The sequence below is a fragment of the Hemiscyllium ocellatum genome, chromosome 9, assembly GCF_020745735.1.
Source record: "Hemiscyllium ocellatum isolate sHemOce1 chromosome 9, sHemOce1.pat.X.cur, whole genome shotgun sequence".
NCBI lineage: Eukaryota > Metazoa > Chordata > Chondrichthyes > Orectolobiformes > Hemiscylliidae > Hemiscyllium > Hemiscyllium ocellatum.
In genome coordinates this window covers 9,857,209-9,877,523 of record NC_083409.1, presented here as the reverse complement: position 1 = coordinate 9,877,523, position 20,315 = coordinate 9,857,209, and the positions used below count along the sequence as shown (strand labels likewise).

The 20,315-nt window shown below is 46.9% G+C and overlaps 2 gene segments (V, D, J or C); both read right to left on the bottom strand.

The window, feature by feature from the left end:
- LOC132818895 (Ig kappa chain V region Mem5-like) overlaps positions 1-20,315 on the bottom strand; it is a 602,774-nt gene that overhangs the window by 115,717 nt on the left and 466,742 nt on the right.
- Positions 1,855-14,859, bottom strand: LOC132818919 (Ig kappa chain V region Mem5-like). The segment is given in 3 exon segments: positions 1,855-2,617; positions 14,302-14,625; positions 14,811-14,859. Coding segments are annotated over 3 exon segments (702 nt in total).

Here is a 20,315-nt window from a genome sequence, read left to right as displayed (position 1 = left end):
TGACCTGGTTGGTCAATGAGAGGAATGAATGCGGTAGCTGGCGGAAGGAGTGGAAGGGAGGGAGAGAGATTTGGAAGGGAGACAGGGGAGTGGGAAGGGTGGTTATATGAAATTGAAGAACTCAATGTTGAGTCCTCTGGGCTGTCAGCCGCCCAGGCGTAATATGGGGTGTTGTTCCTCCAATTTGCAGTTTGGTTTGTTGTGCCAATGGAGGGGGCCAAGGATGGTCATTTCAGAAAGGGAGTGAGAAGGGGAATTAAAATAGATAGTGACTGGGAGGTCAAGTCAGCCCCTCCGGTCCCAGCTAAGATGCTCGGTGAACCATTCCCTAAGTTTATGTTTGGTCTTCCCGATGTAGAGAAGACTACATCGGGAGCACCTGGTGCAGTGAATTAGGTTGGAGGAGAGGCAGGTGAATCTCTGTCTCACCTGGAAGGACTGCTTGGGGCCCTGGATGGAGGTGAGGGATTAGAGTACCAGCAGGCTTTGCATCGTTTTGAGTAGCAGGGAAGGTACCTGGGATTTGGGAGGGTAGGTGGGAGAGTGACGCAAACCAAGAATTGTCAAAGAGAATGGTCCTTATGGAAGGCATTCAGTGGTGGGGAGAGGAAGATGTATTTGGTGGTGTGGTCTAGTTGGAGTTAGCAGAAGTGTTTAAGGATGATGTTTTGGATACGGAGATTGGTGGGCTCATAGGTGAGGACAATGGGGACTCTGTTTTAATTGTGTTTGGAGGGGGCTGGATTAAGAGCAGTGGAGTGGGAAAGGGAGGAGTGCGTTGGATGACAGAAGGAGGAAAAGCACGTTGTTCGTAATAGGTGGACATCTATGGTCAGTGGAAGGTCTCCTCATCTGAGCAGATGGGGCGGAGGCAGAGGAATTGGAAGAATGGGATGGAGTTCTTGCAGGATACTGAATGGGAGGAGGTGTGTTCCAGTTAGATATGGAAATCTGTGACTTTGTAGTAAATGTGTGGCTGGTTAAAGCGCAGCAGGTCAGGCAGCATCCAAGGAACAGGAAATTCGATGTTTCGGGCACAAGCCTGAACTGTTTTTCATTCATGATTTGAGAAGATTAAAGCCTAATCTTCAATCCCCAGCACAAAGCCCATTCTCAATCCATCGCTCGGAGACACAGACCTCAGAGAGACACCTACAGGCAGCACAGAGTAACACACTCACACTGAGAGAGACACCTACAGGCAGCACAGAGTAACACACTCACACTGAGAGAGACACCTACAGGCTGCACTAAGTAACACACTCACACTGAGAGAGAGAGCAGCACTGCTCACACTCCATGCTCCCTGCAGGAGTCTCCGAATGTGGGTGTTGTTGCTCAGTGCTGTCTGTGGGTGTCTCACTGAGTAACACACCCACACTCAGAGACCTACAGGCAACATTAAATTAAACACTCACGCTCAGAGAGACACATAAGGCCGACAATGTTGGTGAATGGCAGGAGATTGTTTCAGCAGCTTACCAACATGTAGCAGAGATTGCACAGTACGATCCCATCAGCTGGGCCTGGACCAACAAAGTGAAGAGGGAATGCATCAGATTGTACTTATTGAGTCCTAACAGCTTTCAGTTTCTGTTATTTTTGGAATGATTAATGATTGATGATTGTAATTGATTGACAGGCCAATGAGCCAATCTTGACAATGACCTGCTGAAATGCAGCCAATCAACTGAGGTGGGGGGAGGTCATCTATTTCCAAAGCATTCACCAGACAGAGACTGAATCTTCACCTTTATTCCCTTTTCCAGATTTACATTGACAGAAAAAAAACAACTGCAATTAACAGCCCAGACAGAGGAAGCTGCACAAATTCACAGCCACATTGGAGCTTGAGAAAAACACTTGTGGAGATTTTCTCAATAACACGATAATCCTGTCCCTTTAAACAGTGACCAAACCTTAAATTGGAACTGACAGCTAAGCAGGAAGGAGATCTGGTTTACTGAAGCAGAGAATTCTGAGGTCCACATTGTTTTGTACAGCTGACAGTCTTCAGCAACTTCAAGAGATTTTACTTGGCATCACAAGTCAACCATGTCCCCATCAAACACTCCCAGGACAAGGTACAGCATGGAGTTTGACACAGCGTAAAGCTCTCTTGACACTGTCACAATGACCTGCTTTAACATCCAAACCTCAGAAGGTTCTCTGAGCCAGTCCTGAGAAGGAAGAGAGTTGAAATTCAGTGCTGAAAATGACCTTTGTCCTGCCAGCTCAGCCCTGTTCTATTTAAAGTTGTGCCTCCTCTGTGGACTGTCTCCAACACTCTACACACATTCTGATCTCCTGATGCTCTTGCTGAGGGGAGAGGGGAGGGTCACGTGGGTGAGGGCACAGGAGAAGCGAGCGTTGGACTCCCAGTCAGACCCAGAGAGGGTCAGCAGGCTGCTGACACTGTAGGTGCTGTCCGAAGCTCGCAGGTAGTTGCTGGTCTGAACCCCGTCCGAAATGACTGCACCGTCCTTCTTCCACTGCACCTCCAGCTCATCGGGATAGAAGTGATTGGCAAGGCACACCAGGGTGGCAGTGCCCTTGGCATTGACCTGCTCCAGGGAGGGAGGCAGCAGGGTCAGCTTGGGCTGAGAGTTGTCACGGCCTGAAAGATAAGAGGAGCAATTTTAATCCCTGTCATTCGAAGGGAATTCAACCTTCACAATATTCACTGGCAATACAATCTTTTTGAACATTTTTGGTCAATACAGAATAAACCTGACAAATGAACAGGCATTGTTCAAATTGCTTCTTGGGAATGTGAGGGTCACTGGCAGGGCCAGCATTTATTGCCCATCCCTAATTGCCCCTGAGAAGGTGATGGTGAAGCAGCTGAGAAAAAGGGACAGTTTTAGACCATTGTTTATGGAATGACTGTGAGCAACTGGAAGGGTTATCACTGGGGGAGCATTTCAGCGACAGTGCTCAAAACTCAGTGAGATTGAGACTATGGATGGAAGTGCAGTAAGTGTAAAAGTTTTCATTTAACTAAACTGTGTGGTGCTTTGGTAAAAGTGGACTGGAAGCAGTGACATGATGGGAAATCAGTGTCAGGGCAGTGGGAGCCCTCGATGGACGAGTCAGAGATCATTCAGAATCTGTTCCCACAAAGAGTAAAGGTGGGACTTCCAGATCTAGACCAAATGAACAAGAGGATTGGGGCCATGTCCTGACATGGATTGGGTACTGGTTGGCCGACAGCACAGAAAGAAGGAGTCTTTTTCTGAATGGCAGGTAATTACAACTTAGGGTGTCACAGGGGTCAGTCCTTGGTACCCAGTTATTCATAATATATAATAATAGGGTCAAAGATTCATAGAGACCGAAAAGGCTCATCAGCCAATTGTGTCCATACTGGTCAACAGACAACAACCCAATAATTGTCATCCATTTTTCCAGCAAAAGGGAATTAGATGCAATGTGTATTAAAGAAGGAATTAGATATAGTTCTTAGGATTAAAGGGATCAAAGAATGTGGGGAGAAAGCATAACAGGGGACTGTGTTGGATGATCAGCCATGATCATACTGAATGGTGGAGCAGGCCTGAAGGGCCGAATGGCCTACTGCTGCTCCTGTGTTTGATTTTTCGATCTGTTTCTCAGATAATGAAGGAATGTCTCTCGTCAGTTTGAAGCTGGAAGTCAGATGTGTGTGGAGCTGGAAGATGTGGCCATGGTGACTAATGAATGCAGGTCAGTGAGGTGGTTCAGAAGACACATGGGAGAAACTGTTTTTCTTTTTCCCTTGATGGAATGAGGGCATTGCTGGATCGGCAGCATTTATTGCCCATCCCTAATCACCCAAAGGGCAGTTTAGAGTCACCCACATTGCTGTGGGTCTGGGGTCACATGGTAAGGATGGTAGTTTCCTTCCCTAAAGGACATTAGGGAATCAGATGCTTTTTCCTGACAATCAACAATTGTTTCATGGTCATCATTAGACTCTTAATTGCAGATTTTCTTGATTGAATTTGAATGCCACCATCTGCTGGATTCTAACCCTGGTCCCCAGAACATTACCTGGATCTCTGGATTAACAACTCAGCAATCACACCATTAGACCATCACCTCCCTTATCTCATTTTTGGTTGACTGGGAAAGCAAGAAGTTTGTTTATTCTGGAACTGTATAAAACCCCAGTTAGAGCATAGTGAGGGAACAGTGTATGGTTCTGGTCACCACATTACAGGACAGAGGAGTAGTTTATCTGGAATGGGGGCTTTGAGCTTTGCGGAATGATTGGATTGGCTGGGACTGTTTTCTTTGGATCGCAGGAGGCTGAGGGGAGATTTGATGGTGGTGTGTAAATAATGAGGGGCTTGGACAGAGTGGGTAGGAAGGACTGATTTCCACCAGCACAGAGGGCAATAACCCTGGGGAGAGATTGAAATCAGTTGGGGGCAGGATTAGAGGGGAGTTGAGGGTATTTGTTTTCACCCAGAGGTTGGTGGGATGTGGGACTCACTGTCTGAAAGGGTGGGAGAGGCAGAAACCCTCATCACATTGAAAAAACACTTAGATATTCACTTGAAACAGCGAAACCTCCAGAGCTATGGAGCAAGAGCTGGAAAGTGGGATGGAGCTCAATATCTCTTTAACAAACCTCCGATCACCCACAGATCAGGAGAACTTTGTCCGAGAACATTGGCGCAGACTCGGATCCACACACTTCGGGAAAGAGTCACGTTGGGTGTCTGTGTAGAAGGTTCTAGATTATATTTCAAACCTTGCTGCACACTGCTGGGCTGAGGTCAAGGGTGAGGCTGCAAATAGTCTCAGTGTCCTAGGGTCAGATAGGGTCACTGCTCCTAATGACCTCATGACCCCGGAAGGTGAGAGTGCGCAGACAATGGATGAGGATCCGGATCAGGAGACTCCAACCCTTAAAGAAAGACTTGCATTTGTGTAGCACCTGCCCCCAGCTCAGGATGTCCCACTGGATCTTTCTAGCAGACTGTGCACAGCGAGATCCCAAACACCATGTGATAATTAGCAGAGAAATACATTCTGAGTGATTTTGACTGGGGGATAAATATTGACCAGGGACACCAGGGGGAACTGCCTGCTCTTCATCCAATAGTGCCATGGAATGGCATCTTTCACAACTGAAAGACTCTCAGTTCATCCAAAAAATGAAGAATAGTTCCTTGAAGATGAAGTTGCAGGTAGGTAGGGGAGTGACAAAGTCATTTGGTTTGCTTTCCTTTATTGGTCAGTGCAATGATTATTGGAGTTGGGAGCTGTTGCGGCTGTACAGGACATTGGTTAGGGCACTTTTGGAATACTGTGTGCAATTCTGGTCTCCCTGCTACAGGAAAAATGTTGTGAACCTTAAAATGGTTCAGAAAAGATTTACAAAGATGTTGCCAAGGTCGGAGGATTTGAACAAAAGGGAGAGGCTGAATAGGCTGAGGCTGTTTTCCCTGGATCATTGCAGGTTGATGGGTGACCGTATAGAGGTTTATAAAATCATGAGCGGCATAGATAGGGTGAATACAGAAGATCTTTTCTCCAGAGCAGGGGAGTCCAGAACTGGAGGGCATAGGCTGACGGTGACAGGGGAAAGATTTAAAAGGGACCTAAGGGACAACGTTTTCATTCAGAGGGTGTTAAATGTATGGAATGAGCTGCCAGAGGAGGTGGTGAAGGCTGGGACAATTACAACATTTAAAAGGCATGGGTATATTAATAGGAAGAGTTTAGAGGGATATGGGCCAAATGCTGGCAAATGGGACTAGATTAATTTTGGATATTTGGTCAGCATGAACGAGTTGGACCGAAGGGTCTGATTCTGTGCTGTCCATCCCTCTGACTCTAATTGTATTTCAATCCAGCCCTTAACACTTCAGGCTCTCCCAAAGACATTTTCAGGCATTTTTGGTTGACAAGCAGTCACTGTTGCAATGTCAGTAACGTGGCAGCCAGTTTCTGCACAGCAAGATCCCACTAGAAGCAATGAGATCAAAAAGCAATAATGATGTTGGCTCAACGATAAATATTGTCCTGAACTCAACCCAAAGAGAAAGTAATTTGGTTCAGTTGGATGGAAAATGAGAAAATGGAAGGTAAAGGAGAAGGTAGGATTGCTGGTTAGTGATGGGATTGATTGTTACCAAAAAATAAAAGGGATGGAAGTTTTGATCATCAAAGGAACCATGAAAGTGCAGGGAAAATCAATAATAGTACAAACTTAAAGAGGTTGTATCTAAATGCACAAAGCATTCCGAGTAAGGGAGTAATAGTGATGCCACACATTGAGGTAAATTGAGTTTCTAAGGAATTTAAGCTAGTTAAAGTGGAGGAGGGCTCAGGAAAGGTTATTCAAGTTTCTAGAAGATGTAAAAGGACAGAAAGGATCAGGAATCGAACATAAAGCACAGCAGATAAGGGGACAATGATGGGAATGAGGGCAGTCAATGCAGGACTGAGGGTGTTGTACTTAAATGCACACAATATACACAATGGGCTGGTAGTGCAGATTGAAACTGGCAGGTACAATGTTGTGGGTATCACAGGGACATGGCTGTAAGGGAATTCGGGCTGGGAACTAAATATCCAAGGTTACATGTCCTATCAAAAGGACAGGCAGATGGGCAGAGGGGGAAGAGTTGCCTTGTTAGTGAGAAATGAAATTAAATCAATAGCAAGAAGTGATGTAGAGTTAGAAGGTGTAGAATGTGAGTGGGTAGAGCTGAGGAACTGCAATAAATAAAGAATCTGATGCAAGTTATGTCCAGATCTCCAAGCAGTAATCAGGGTGTGGGGAAGGAAATCAGTCAGGAGACAGAAAATGTCAGGGCAGACTTCAATGGATCGGTGGGCTGGATAGTGTATCTCAAGGAAAGGTTTCATGGAATGTCGACGAGATGGATTTTGGAGCAGCTTGTGGTTGAGCCATGATGGAACAGGCAGGTCTGGATTCAGTGATGTGTATTGAGGCAAACATGATGAGTGAGTTTAAGATGAAAGTATCCCTGTGGATAAGTGACAATAATATGATAGAATTCCCCCTGTAGTTTGAGAGGGAGAAGCTGCAATCAGATTGAACAGTATTTCAGTTGAGTAAAGGTAACTCCAAAGACATGAGGAAGGAGCTGGCCAGAGTTGGTTGGAAGGGGAGCCGAGCAGGTAAGATGGTGGGACAGCAAACAGCAGAGTTTCTGGGCGTAATTCAGGAAGCAGATCAGGAACTCATCCCAAAAAAGAAGAAACATACCAAGGGGAGGACAAGGCAACCATGGCTGATGGGGGATGTCAAGGACAGCATAGAAGCAAAAGAAAAGGCATACAATATGGTGGAGAATAGTGGGAAGCCGGAGGATTAGGAAGCCTTTAAAAACCTGCAGGGGATAACTGAAAAAGCATTAAGGGTGGAGAATGTGAAATGTGGGAGTTATCTAGCCAGTCATATAAAAGAAGATTGCAGGAGTTTTATCAGGTGTATAAAAAGGAAGAGGGAGTCAAAAATAGACTATGGATCACTGGAAAATGAGGCTGGAGAAAGAATAACAGGAAAATTAGGAATAGCAGAGGAATTGAATAGATACTTTGCATCAGTCTGCACCATGGAAAACACCAGCAGTGTCCCAGTAATTCAAGACTGTCAAGGGTCGGAGGGGCGTGTAGTGGCCATCACTAAGGAGGAGGTACTGGGGAAGCTGGAAGGTCTGAATGTGGATAACTCACCCAGACTGGACAAACTACACCCGTGTGTTCTGAAGGAGATCGCTGAGGAGATTGTGGAGGTATTGGAGATGATCTTTCAGGAATCAATGGAGTCAGGGTGTGGAGGTGAGATGGGGACGGATTTGGTAGGGGCAAGGGACAGGAAAATGGCTCACATACCACCCCTGTTTAAGAATGGAGGGAGGTAGAAGATGGGACATTATCGGCCAGTTAGTCAGGACTCAGTTGTTGGTAAGGTTTTAGACTTCAATTTAAGGATGAAATTGCAGAGGACTTGGAAGTGCAATGGCTTCATCAAGGAGACGTCATGCCTGGCAAATCTGTTAGAATTCTTTGAGGAGGCAATGAACCAATCAGACAAAAGAGAGTCCGAGGAAGTAATCTTTTTGGATTTCCAGAAGGCATTTGACATAAGATAAGCGCCCACAGTATTAGGGGCAATGTACTGGCATGGACTGAGGACTGGCAGGTTGGCATAAAGCAGAGCATGAGGAACAATGGCCGCTGGTGACGAGTAGAGTTCTGCAGGTGTCAATGTTAGGACCATAACTATTCACGTTATACATTAACAATCCGGATGAAGGAAGTGAAGACATTGTTGCTAAGTTTGCAGGTGACATGAGGTAGGTGAAGGGACAGGTAGTGTTAAGGAAGTGGGAAGGCTGTAAAAGCTCCTGGATAGGCTCGGAGAGTGGGCAAAGAGTTGGCAGATAGAATACAATGTGTGACAGTGTGAGGGTATGCACTTTGGGAGGAAGAACAAATGCAAAGACTGTTTTCTAAATGAGGAAAGTCTTTGGAAATCTAAAGCACAAACCTCATTCAGGTTTCCCTTCAGGTTAACAGGCAGGTCCAGTTTGTGCTTGGGAAGGCAAATGAAATGTTCGCATTCATTTCAGTAGGGCCAGAATACAAGAGCAGAGATGTACTGCTGAGGCTGTGTAAGGCTCTAGTCAAACCACATTTGGAATATTGTGAGCAGATTTGGGACCCATATTCTAAGAAACAACGTGCTGGCATTGAAGGGGTTTACAAGAATGATCCTGGGGATGAAAGGCTTGTCATATGAGGCGTGGTTGAGGACTCTGGGTCTGTACTTACTGGAGTTTAGAAGAATGAGGGACCTTATTGAAATTTACAGAATACTGATAGACATGCGTAGAGTGGATGCAGAGAAGATGTTTCCAAAAACAGGAGAGACTCGGTAACCAAGGTGCAGCCTCAGAATGAAGGGCCGACCCTTTACAGCTGAGATGAGGAGGACTTTCTTCAGCCAGAGGGTGGTGAATCTGTGGAACTCATTGTTACAGAGGGCAGTGGAGGCCAAGTCACTGAGTGTATTAAAGACAGAGATAGATAGGTTTGTGATTGTTAAGGGGATCGAACGTTCCTGTGGAGCAGGCAGGAGAATGGGGGTGAGAAGCATATCTGCCAAGATCAAATGGCAGAGCAGATTCAATGGGCTGATTGGCTGATTTCTGCTCCTATTTCGTAAAGACTTCTGGAGAGTTTTCCCAAAATCCTGGAACACTGAACCCACTGGACTGTGAGCCCTGCTGGAGCTGTTTGTCATTAGAACTTTGCCCAGAGACAACCAAAGAGTGGAGAAAGTGTGCATCCATGTGGGAATTTCAGAATGCTTCCCAGTTCCTGGAATACCATGAGTGCAGGAAGTGTGGTCAGTGACAGCAGTTGGAGCTCCGGATTTCGGAGCTTGAGCAGCAGCTGGTGTCAGTGAGGAGCGTCCGTGAGGCTGAGAGCTCCGTGGAGAGCACATTTCTAGATGTGGTCACTCTGCAGCTTCAGAGTATGCAGGGAGACAGGGAATGGGGGAGCAGCAGCCAGTCCAAAAGGACCAGGCAGCTAGTACAGGAATCCCCTGAATGTATCCCACTCTCCAACCAGGATTCAGTTTGGAATCCTGATGAGAATGATGGTTCATCTGGGGAGTGCATCCAGAGCCAAACCCATGGCACCACTGGTGGCTCAGCTGTATTGGGGGGAGGGGGGTATAAGGAAGACTGGAAGACTGATCATGAAAGGAGATTCGAGAGTGAGGGCATCGATAGGTGTTTCTGCAGCTGCAGATGAGAAGCCAGGATGGTGTGTTGTCTCCCTGGTGCCAGGGTGAAGGATGTCACTGAGCGACTGCAGAGCACCCTGAGGGGAGAGGGGGAACAGGCAGCAGTCGTGGTCCACATCGGTCCCAGTGACAGAGGGAGAAAGGGGATGTAGTCCTGCTGTCAGAATTTAGGGAGCTCAGAAGGGAATTAACATCAGGAACTCAAAAGTAGGAATCTTCAGATTACTCCCAGTGCCCCAGGCAAGTGACAAGAGGAGCAGGAGGATAACACAAGTGACTGTGGGGCTGGAAAGAGGATCCAGGAGGGAGGGTTTTAGATTCTTGTGACATTGGGACTGCGTCTGGGGGAGATGGGACCTGGATAGACCAGACAGCGTTGCTCCTGAACAGAGCTGGCACTGAGCTCCTTTGAGGTGATCTACTCGTGCTGTTGGAGAGGGTTTAAACTAACTTGGCAGGGCTGTGGGAGTCAGGAAGTAATACCAGAGAGGAGCACCAAGATCTACAGAATCATCAGTGCAGTCAATAAGTCACCAGCCAGTGGGAAAGATTTAGAGGAATACATTTGCAAGGAATTTACAGAGACCTGCAAATGTAATAGTCATTATAAATGGGGTGGGGGGGGGGAATGTCTTTAATTTCTGAATATAGACTGGGGTAGTAGCAGTGTGAAGGACAGAGAGGGGCCAGGGTCGTGTGAGTGTGTTCATGTGAATTTTCTCCAGCTGCATGTTTCCAGTCCAGAAAGGAGGCTCTGCTAGATCTGGATCTTGGGAATGAGGAGGCCCAAGTGGATCAAGTGTCTGTGAGAGGACACTTAAGGAAGAGTGATCATTGTATCACAAAGTTGAAGGTGATGGTAGAAAAGAACAAAGGCCTTTTCAGGGTCAAACATCTTCACTGGGGAAAATGCCAGCTTCTGTAGGATATGGATGTATCGGATCCAAATAAAGTGGGATCAAAGGTTGGCAGGAAAGTCCTGAAAAGAATAGTAGAGGATGTGGACCAGGTATATTCGAGATACATTTGAAGGAGGGCAAACAATTCCTGAACTTACTCAAGGGCAAAAGTGGTAGAATTATGGTAAATAAGAAAAGGGCAAAAGAGTAACTAGAGAGAGAATAGGGCCCCATGAAGATGAACAATGTACCTCTGGGTGGATCCACAGGAAATGGTTTAGGTCTTAAATGAATATTCCAGGTCAGTATTTATCATGGAGAAAGACATTACAGAAGAGGATTTCTTAAAGTGCAAGACGGTAGATAAATCTCCAGGACCTGATCAGGTGTATCCCAGGACATTGTGGAAAGCTAGGAAAGAGATGGCTGGATCCCTTGCTGAGGTATGTTTCTGATTGACCGCCATGAGTGAGGTTCTGGAGAACCAGAGAGGTTGGCTAATGTTAGCCATTGTTTAAGGAAAAGCCAGGGAACTATAAACCAGTGGGACTGATGTCATTGCTGGGTAAGTTATTGGAGTGAATTCTGAGGAACAGGATTTGCATGCATTTGGACAATCAATGCAGTTTTGTGCATGATAATCATGTCTCACTAACGTGATTGAGGTTGTTTGAAGAGAAGATTGGGGTAGGCAGAACAGTAGACACTGTCTATATGGACTTCAGCATTTGACAAGGTTCCACATGATAGACTGATTAGGAAGGTTAGGCCACATGGGATCCAGGGGGAGCTAGCCATTTGGGTAAAAAAATGGCTTCAAGATAGGAGACAGAGAGTGGTGGTAAGGGGTTGCTTTTCAGACTGGAGATCAGATGTCAGCTGTGTGCCACAAGGATTGGTGCTGGGTCCATGGCTTTTCATCATTTAAATAAATGATTTGGATGTGAATATAGGAATTATGGCGAGTTTGTAAATGACACCAAAATTGGTGGTACAGTGGATAGTGAAGAAGCTTATCTGAGAGTACAGTGGGACCTTGATCATTTGGGGAAATGGGCAGAGGTGTGGCAAATGGACAAAAGTGCAGACTGCAGATGCTGGAAACCAGAGTTTAGATCAGAGTGGTGCTGGAAAAGCACAGCATGTCAGGCAGCATCCGAGGAGCAGAAAAATTGATGTTTCGGCTAGAGGAATCCTGATGAAGGACTTTTGCCCGAAACGTCGATTTTCCTGCTCCTCGGATGTTGCCTGACCTGCTGTGCTTTTCCAGCACCGCTCTGATCTAAACGTGTGACAAATGGAGTTCAATTTAGATAAATGTGAGATGTTGCATTTTGGAAAATCAAACCAGGGCAGGAGTTATACTGTTAATGGTGGGGCCCTGTGGGGTGTTGCTCAACAAAGTGACCTCAGGGTGCAGGGGCAGGGGCAGGGGCAGGGGCAGGGGCAGGGGCAGGGGCAGGGGTAGGGGCAGGGGCAGGTGCAGGGGCAGGTGCTGGGGCAGGTGTAGGGGCAGGGGCAGGGGCAGGGGCAGGTGCAGGGGCAGGGGTAGGGGCAGGGGCAGGGGCAGGGGCAGGGGCAGGTGCAGGGGCAGGGGCAGGGGCAGGGGCAGGGGCAGGGGCAGGGGCAGGGGCAGGGCAGGGGCAGGGGCAGGGGCAGGGGCATTATTCCTTGACAGTGAAGTCACAGGGAGACAGGGAGATGAAGAAGATGTTGGGTACACTTGCCTTTATTGGTCACTGCACTAAGTATCAGAGTTGGGACATCATTTGCAGCTGTACAGGAAATTGGTGAGGCTACTTTGGGAATAATGTGAACAATTCTGATCATCCTGTGATAGGAAGGATGCTGTTAAACTTAAAATTCTGCAGAAAAGATTTACATGGATGTTGCCTGGAACTGGAGGGTTTGAGCTGTCGGAAGAGGCTCAATAGACGGGTTATTTTTCCTGCAGGATCGGAGACTGAGGGGTGGCCTTATAGATGTTGATAAAATCATGACGGGCATGGACAGGGTGTATATCCCAGGTCTTTGCCTTGGGAAAGGGAATCCAAAACTAGAGGGTATAGGTTTAAGATGAGAGGCAAAAGATCCAAAAGGGACCTGAGGGGTAACTTGTCACACAGAGGGTGGTGTGTGTACGGATCGAGCTGTCAGAGAAAGTGCTGGAGACGGATACAATTATAACATTTAAAAGATGTTTGGATGGGTACATGAATAGGAAGGGTTTAGAGGGATGTGGGCTAAATGCTGGCAAATGGGTTGAAGTCAGTTTTGGATATTTAGTTAGCATGGAGAAGTTAGACTGAAAGATCTGTTTCCACGCTGTGTGACTCCGTGACCATTAGAGGCTGGAAAAGCTGAGACCTTTTACCCTGAAGTGCCGGAGGCTGAGGAGTGACCTTATAGAGGTTTATAAAATCATGAGGGACATAAATAATGTGAATAATGCAGGAAGGAGGTGAATGTTTTGTAGAGCTGGTAAACATATGCACAAAGATCATTCCAGGGATGAGGAATATCAGTTATGAAGATACATTGGAGAATTTGGGACTGTCTTCTTTGGAGAAAGTTACAGATCACACAACATCAGGTTATAGTCCAACAGGTTAATGTGGAAACACTAGCTTTCGGAACGCCGCTGACAACCATTTGATGAAGGAGGGGCGCTCCGAAAGCTAGTGCTTCCAAATAAACCCCCTGTTGGACTATAACCTGGTGTTGTGTGATTTTTAACTTTGTCCACCCCAGTCCAACACCGGCACCTTCAAGTCTTTGGAGAAGGCAGCGAGGAGAATTGTTCCAGAAATTGAAAATCAGGTGGGGCCTGGAACAGAGTAAATAGGGAGAAAATGATTCCACTTGTGAAAGGATTGAGACCGAGAGGCCACAGATTGAAAGTAATTGGAAAAGTAAGAAAAGTGAGATGAGGGAAAACATTTTCAGCCTGTGGGTGGTTTAGGTGTGGAATGCACTGCCTGAGTGTGGTGGAGGCAGCTTCAATTGAAACATCCCAAAGGGAATGAGACTGTTATTTGAAAAGGAACAATGTGCAGGATGACAGGGAGAAGGCAGGAGAATGACACTCAGTGAATTGCTCATTCGGAGAGCTAGTCCAGACAGGATGGACGGAATGGCCTCCTTGAGCACTGTAACAATTCTGTGATTGTGTGATTGAGCAGAGTTAAAGCTGAGGGAGGTGGGAGCTCGGTGTCTCACTGTGCTGCTGCTGCTGCTGCTGCTGCTGAGGTCAGTGAGATCAGAGACTGGGACAGGGAGCCAGAGCTCACATCAAACTCTGCCCGTGTCCGTCACACTGAGACTGGCAGGAGGCTACTCACTGATTTCACTCCATGCTGCAGGAATGGGACCACAGGCTGCAAATGGACAGAGCTCCTCCACACAGTGAGTAAAACTGACTGACTTATATCTTGCTTTTTTTAAAGAGGGCATGAAAGTAAAGAAATACAGCTGGACACCCTGTTAGACACAGTGCTCCTCAATCAACCATTTCATTCACTGCAGCTCCCCACTAACACCTTCAACAAATCAGTAACTGTATTTTAGAAAGTGTGTTTCAGTATTGACAGGGTTAATAACAGAGGATTGAGGTTTACTTACTCAGTCTGAGCTTGGTTCCTTTACCGAACGACCAGCTGTAATACTGCTGACAGTAATAGTCAGCGACAACTTCATTCTGAACGTTGCTGATTGTCAGGGTGTAACTGGTCCCTGATCCACTGCCGGTGAATCGCTCCGAGACTCCTGTGTATCGAGTTGCTGCACTGTAGATCAGGAGAGAGGGTTTCTGACCTTTTCGCTGCTGGTACCAGTTAACATAGTTGCTAACATATTGCCTGGCCGTACAGGTGAGTGTTGCGGTCTGGCCCAGTCCCACTGACAGCACCGGGGGAGACTGGGTCATGATGATGTCCCCATTGATACCTGAGGGGTCAGAGAGAAACACAGTGAAGTCAGAACTGTCACAGAAAGAGCCGGTCAAATGAGAGATTGTTGGAGACACTGAGCATTCCTCTGGTTTCAGCATTTTCCCATCAATCACAAGTCAGTGGAATTGGAGTGAAATGGAGAGCAGCGAAAGATTCAAGGTGGAGGAGAGAGATTTGTACCTGCGACACAGAATGCCAGGGGCCAGATCAGCTGGATGTGTGAAATCATGGTGTGTGCTCCTGTCCCTGTGCCTGGTTCCTGATAAACTCTCCCTTCACTGGGCTCTGCTTTATAAAGCTGCAGCCTGTGAGAGTCTGACTGGGTGTTCCTCAGTATGTAAATTGCATCAGGCAGAGAGAGCCACATCCTCACACTTCCTCTTCTCTCTCTTTCTATCTCACTCTCTCTGTCTCAGAGTCATTGATGTGAACAGCACTGAATGAGGCCATTTGGCCCATTGTGTCTGTGCTGGTAAACAAAGATCTGATGACACTAATCCCATCCTCCAGCTCTTGGCCCATTACCCTGGAGGCTACAGCAACACAAGGGAATATCTAAACACTGCTCCAATTGTCACGAGAGTTTCTGACTCAACCAGCCTTTCAGGCAGTGAGGTTCAGACTCTCACCACCCTCTGGGTGAAAACATTTCTTCTCAACTCTCCTCCCACTCTCCAACTCGCCTGGCCATGGAGTCACTCGTGTTCAGAACGATGAGAGGGGATCTGATTAAAACATATAAAATTGTAACTGGGCTGGGCAGGGAGGAGGTTTCCCCTGGTTGGGGAGTCTGGAACCAGGGGACACAGGCTCAGGGGGATACAGGGTTGACCATTTCGGACTGAGATGAGGAAACATTTCTTCACTCAGAGGGTGGTCAACCTGTGGAATTCTCTACCACTGAAGGCTGTGGAGGACAAGGAACTGAATACATTCAAGTAAAAGAGAGAGATAATTGTTTTGCATTTTAACAGCTTGAAGAGAATGGGGAGACGGCAGGAATATGGCTTTGAGAGAGAGGATCAGACATAGATCTTAGAATGCCTACAGTGTGGAAACAGGCTATTTGGCCCGACTAGTCCACACCGACCCTCAAAATAATGATGACATTCAAAACTTGATACAGCCATGATCATACTGAATGACAGAGCAGAATCAAAGGGCCGAATGGCCTACTGCTGCTCCAAGTTTCTACGTGTCCATGTCTGTGTTACCTTCAATCTCTGTACCAGATTATGAAGTCCTTTACTGATGTAAAATGTGCCATCCTACCCACCCTATCACTGTCCTGAATAATCTTATCCCTCTCTATCAGGTCCCTTTTGAGCCTTCACTGCTCAAAGCTCACATTCAGGCAGCATCCTGGAAAATCTCCCCTGTACCCTCTCAGGTACCATCACATTCTTCCCAGAGTGTGGTGACCAGGACTTGTCCCTCTCTCTCTGACTCACATCTGCCATTTCTTTCTCTCTACCTCTATCTCTCTCTCCTAATGTTAATCTCTTTCATGTTCTCTCCCTCTCTCTCTCACACACACACACGCGCTCTGTCTCATAGCCACATTCTCCAACTCACTGATGCTTTCTGACTACATCTTATCATCTGTTTCGCCATCTCTCACTGTCTCTGTTACTCGCTCCCTCTCTCACTCAGCCTCCAATTGTTACCTGTCACTCTCTATTCCTCCCTCTTTCTCTCTCCCTCCCTCTCTATCTTCCAATTTACAGTCTCTCTCCCCCTCTCTCTGTCATTATAAATCTACCCATACTCATCTCTCTTTCTCTCACAATCAACCCTACCCTCCCTCTCAACTCTCTTCATGCTTAGTCTCACACCCATCCTGTCTCTTTCTCTCTCTCTCTCCTTGTCTCTTTGTCTCTCTCCATCCCTCTCAGTCACACTGTCTCACATCTTGTTTCTCTCTCTATCCCTCAACCTCACCATTTCTACCTCCCTCTACCTCTCTCTTGGTCCCCTCACATATCTTACACCGTATCAGATGCTCGTCCCTCTATCTCTCTCTCTCACTTTCTTTCTTTCTTTCTCTCTCTCTCTCTCACACACACACACACACACACACACACACACACACACACACACACACACACACATTATTTTTCCCTCCATCTCTCTCTCTGTCTCACTGCTCTCTCTTTCTGACAGTGTCCTGGGTGGTGACAGTTGAATGCAGGTTAAATCTCCCTCTGCTTTGCCCCACTAATGGATGTTAACCTTTGACCCCTGTCTTCTCCTTGAGTAAGACCCTATTTCCACGTTGACCAGGGTTTGGCCTCTCTCAGGAAGATGGACAGATTCTGGTCAAATGAAGGGCAGTTCTGTGCAGTTCTGTGCAGTTGGCCTATTCTCACTGGGGACTGATTTGGACACAAACCTCATTCTGTGAAGGCCCAGCAGAGAGAGGAGATCCTCAGATCATCAGCGTGAGTTCTAGGGGAGACAGGACAGGCTCTGACCACTGACCCATCCTGTCCATTCACAACATGTTCCAATCCCTTCCCCTCTCCTTCCCCTTCCATGGTCAGTCTTCTCTGAAATGGAGTGGTCCCTTCCCTGTCTCACACCAAGGAGGAGATGGACAGATATTTAATGGGTAATGGGTTAAAGGATGATGGAGAGTGGGCAGGAAAGTGGAGTTGAGTCTGAGATGGGATCAGCCATGATTGTATTAAATGGTGGAGTGGGCTCGAGGGGCTGAATTGCCTGCTCCTGCTCATAGTTCTTATGTTCCTCCACCCTCTCCCCCATCCCTCTTACTGCAACTTTGTGAACATTCTTGGAATGTTTGGACATTGAAGGAGTTATGTGAATTCAGGATTTGTGTGGATTTGATGTGGGGACAGAATTGCATACGGGCTGTGATAGCTCCTGCGGGTGAATATCCTGCTGGCAGGCTTCCGCCTTCCATATACAGAATGGGGAAGTGGGGGTGGTCGGAATGTACTGCCGGGGTACACGGCACTGTCCTCTAGCAATGTGGTTGACTCTCTAGTGCCCTCTGAAATGGCCGAGCAAGGCTCACAGTTGTATCAATTATGACAATGTTTCAACAAAGTAATGAGACCGGACGGACCTCAGGCATCGATCTAGACACCGAAAAGACAATGACAGAAACAACCCTGCCTACCCTGCTCCATCCTCCTTACTGACATCTGGGAGCTAGTGCCAATTTCAGGAGAGCTGTCTTACAGATGACTCAAGCAACAGTCTGACACAGCCATACTCACAGAACCATACCTTTCAGACAATGCCCCAGACACCACCATCACTGTCCCTGCATGTGTCCTGTCCCACCAGAAAGGCAGACCCAGCAGAGCTGATGACACAGTGGTCTACGGCCAGAAGGGAGTTACCCTGGGAAGTCTCAAAGTTGTCTCCCGTGAAGACTCATGACACCTGGTTAAACATGGGCGAGGAAACCTCCTGGTGATTACAAGGTATCTTGCTCCCTCGGCTGATGAATCAGTCTCTCCTCCATGTTGAACAACATTTGGAGAAAGCACTGAGTTTGATGACAGCAGAGAGTGTACTCTGGGTGGGGTGGTTTCAATGTCCACGACTGAGAGTGGCTCAGCAGCAGCATTACTGATCGAGCTGGTTGGTTCCTCATGGATGTAGCTGAGGGACTGGCTCTGCAGCTGGAACCAAAGAGATGGAAAAAGTTGCTTGACCCCATCCTCACCAATCTTATGGCTGTAGATGCATCTATCCTTGACAGTATTGGTAAGAGTGACCATCACACAGTCCTTGTGGAAACAAAGTCTATCCTTCACATTGAGAATCCCCTCCATTGTGTTGTGTGGTACTATCACCGTACTAAATAGGACAGACTCCGAACAGATATTGCAACTCAAGGCAAACTCTTATTGCACAATGCTCAGCACTCTTCCCAACTCCTCAGATACTGAAGCAGTTCTCGTGCAAATGCAACAATATCTGGACAATATCCAAGTTTTGTCTGAGAAGTGACATTTCCCATTGGGGCCATGCAAATGCCAGCCAATCACCATCACCAATAAGAGACAATCTAAACATCGCCCCTTGACAGTCAATGCTATTACCATCACTGAATCCCCACTATCAACATTCTTGAGGTGTCATTGACCAGAAACATAACTGGATTCACCAAAGAAACACAGTGGTTACAAGAGCAAGTTAGAGGCTAGGAATACTGCATCCAGTAATTCACCTCCTGATCCCCCCAAAGCCTGTCAACCAAGTCAGGAGTGTGAGCAAATACTCCCCACTTGCCTGGACAGGTGCAGCTCCAACAACATTCATAGATTGATAGTGCCACAGAGTCATACAGCACAGAAACAAAGCCTTAAGCCAAACTTCTACATGCTGACCAAGTTTTCTGAAGTGAACTCATCTTATTTGCCTGCATTTCACACATATCCCTTGAAACCTTTCCTATCTATGTCGATTGTATCCTATGTCTTTCTTATCCACTCAAAAAGCTTGATACCATCCAGAGCAAAGCAAACTCCTTGATTAGCATCGCATTCTCAAAACATCCAAACTCACCGTCACTGACGCTCCATAGCAGCAGTGTGTATTATCGATAAGATGCACTGCAGAAATTCATCACTGATCTTCAGATAGCACCTTCCAAACCCATGGACAAAAATAGAAATTTCAGGAAAAGCTCAGCAGGTCTGGCAGCATCTTGGAGAGAAATCAGAATTAACATTTCAGGTTGAGTATGAAATATTAACTCTGATTTCTCTTCACAGATGCTGCCAGAGCTGCTGAGCTTTTCCAGCACTTTCTATTTTTGTCTCAGATTTACAGCATCTGCAGTTCTTTTGGTTTCCCTTCAAACCCACGTTCACTTCCATTGAGAACAAGAGCAGCAGATACATGGGAACACTGTGAGCTGCAAGTTCCCCTCGAAAAAGCTTAGCATCCGGACTTGGAAATATGTCGCTGATCCCTCAGCCTTGCTGGGTTAAAATGCTGGCATTGTGGGTCAACTTACAGCTTATGGACGATAACAATTCAAGATGGCAGCTTCCCACCACCTACTCCAGGGCAACTAGGGACAGGGTAAAAAATGTTGACCCAGCCGGTGAAGCCCCTTCCCACAGGTGAATATGCAAAACCAACTGAAGTGTTCCTCAGGAGGGGAGAGGGAATGTTCAGGATCCTGAGCTCCATTTCCCAGCCCAGGCAGTTTGTCTCCCAATGAATGAGATACCAATTTGAAGCCCAGGTTCAGGGCAGCCTCACTCTGTGGACATGAGGTCGATAAGAAGGAATTGGAGATTGAGCTGTAAAGGAAAGATTTGCTGGGTTACGGGGAGAGAGAGGGGAGCAGTGGGATTAACTGGGTCATTCAAAGACATGATAGGCTGAATGGCCTCCTCCTGTGCTGTCAGATTCCAGGGAGTGCAGATGGTTCACAGTTTTCTCCCGTCTCAGTAACAAACACCCAGCTGCTCCGAGCTCCTTCTTTCACTTCCTCTCTTGGTGAAGTTTCAACCTTGCGATCTGACAGTCTTTGCAGTTATTTTTTACACTGGGGCTTTCTGCTGTGGTCAGAATCTCTAATAATAAGTGTCCAATCAGTGACAATCACAGCAGCTAAGAGCAGTCAGGACTGAGGAGCCAGGCTCACTGGGAAACACATTGGGAAGATCAAAGTCATCTTCTTCAGCTCCTGGT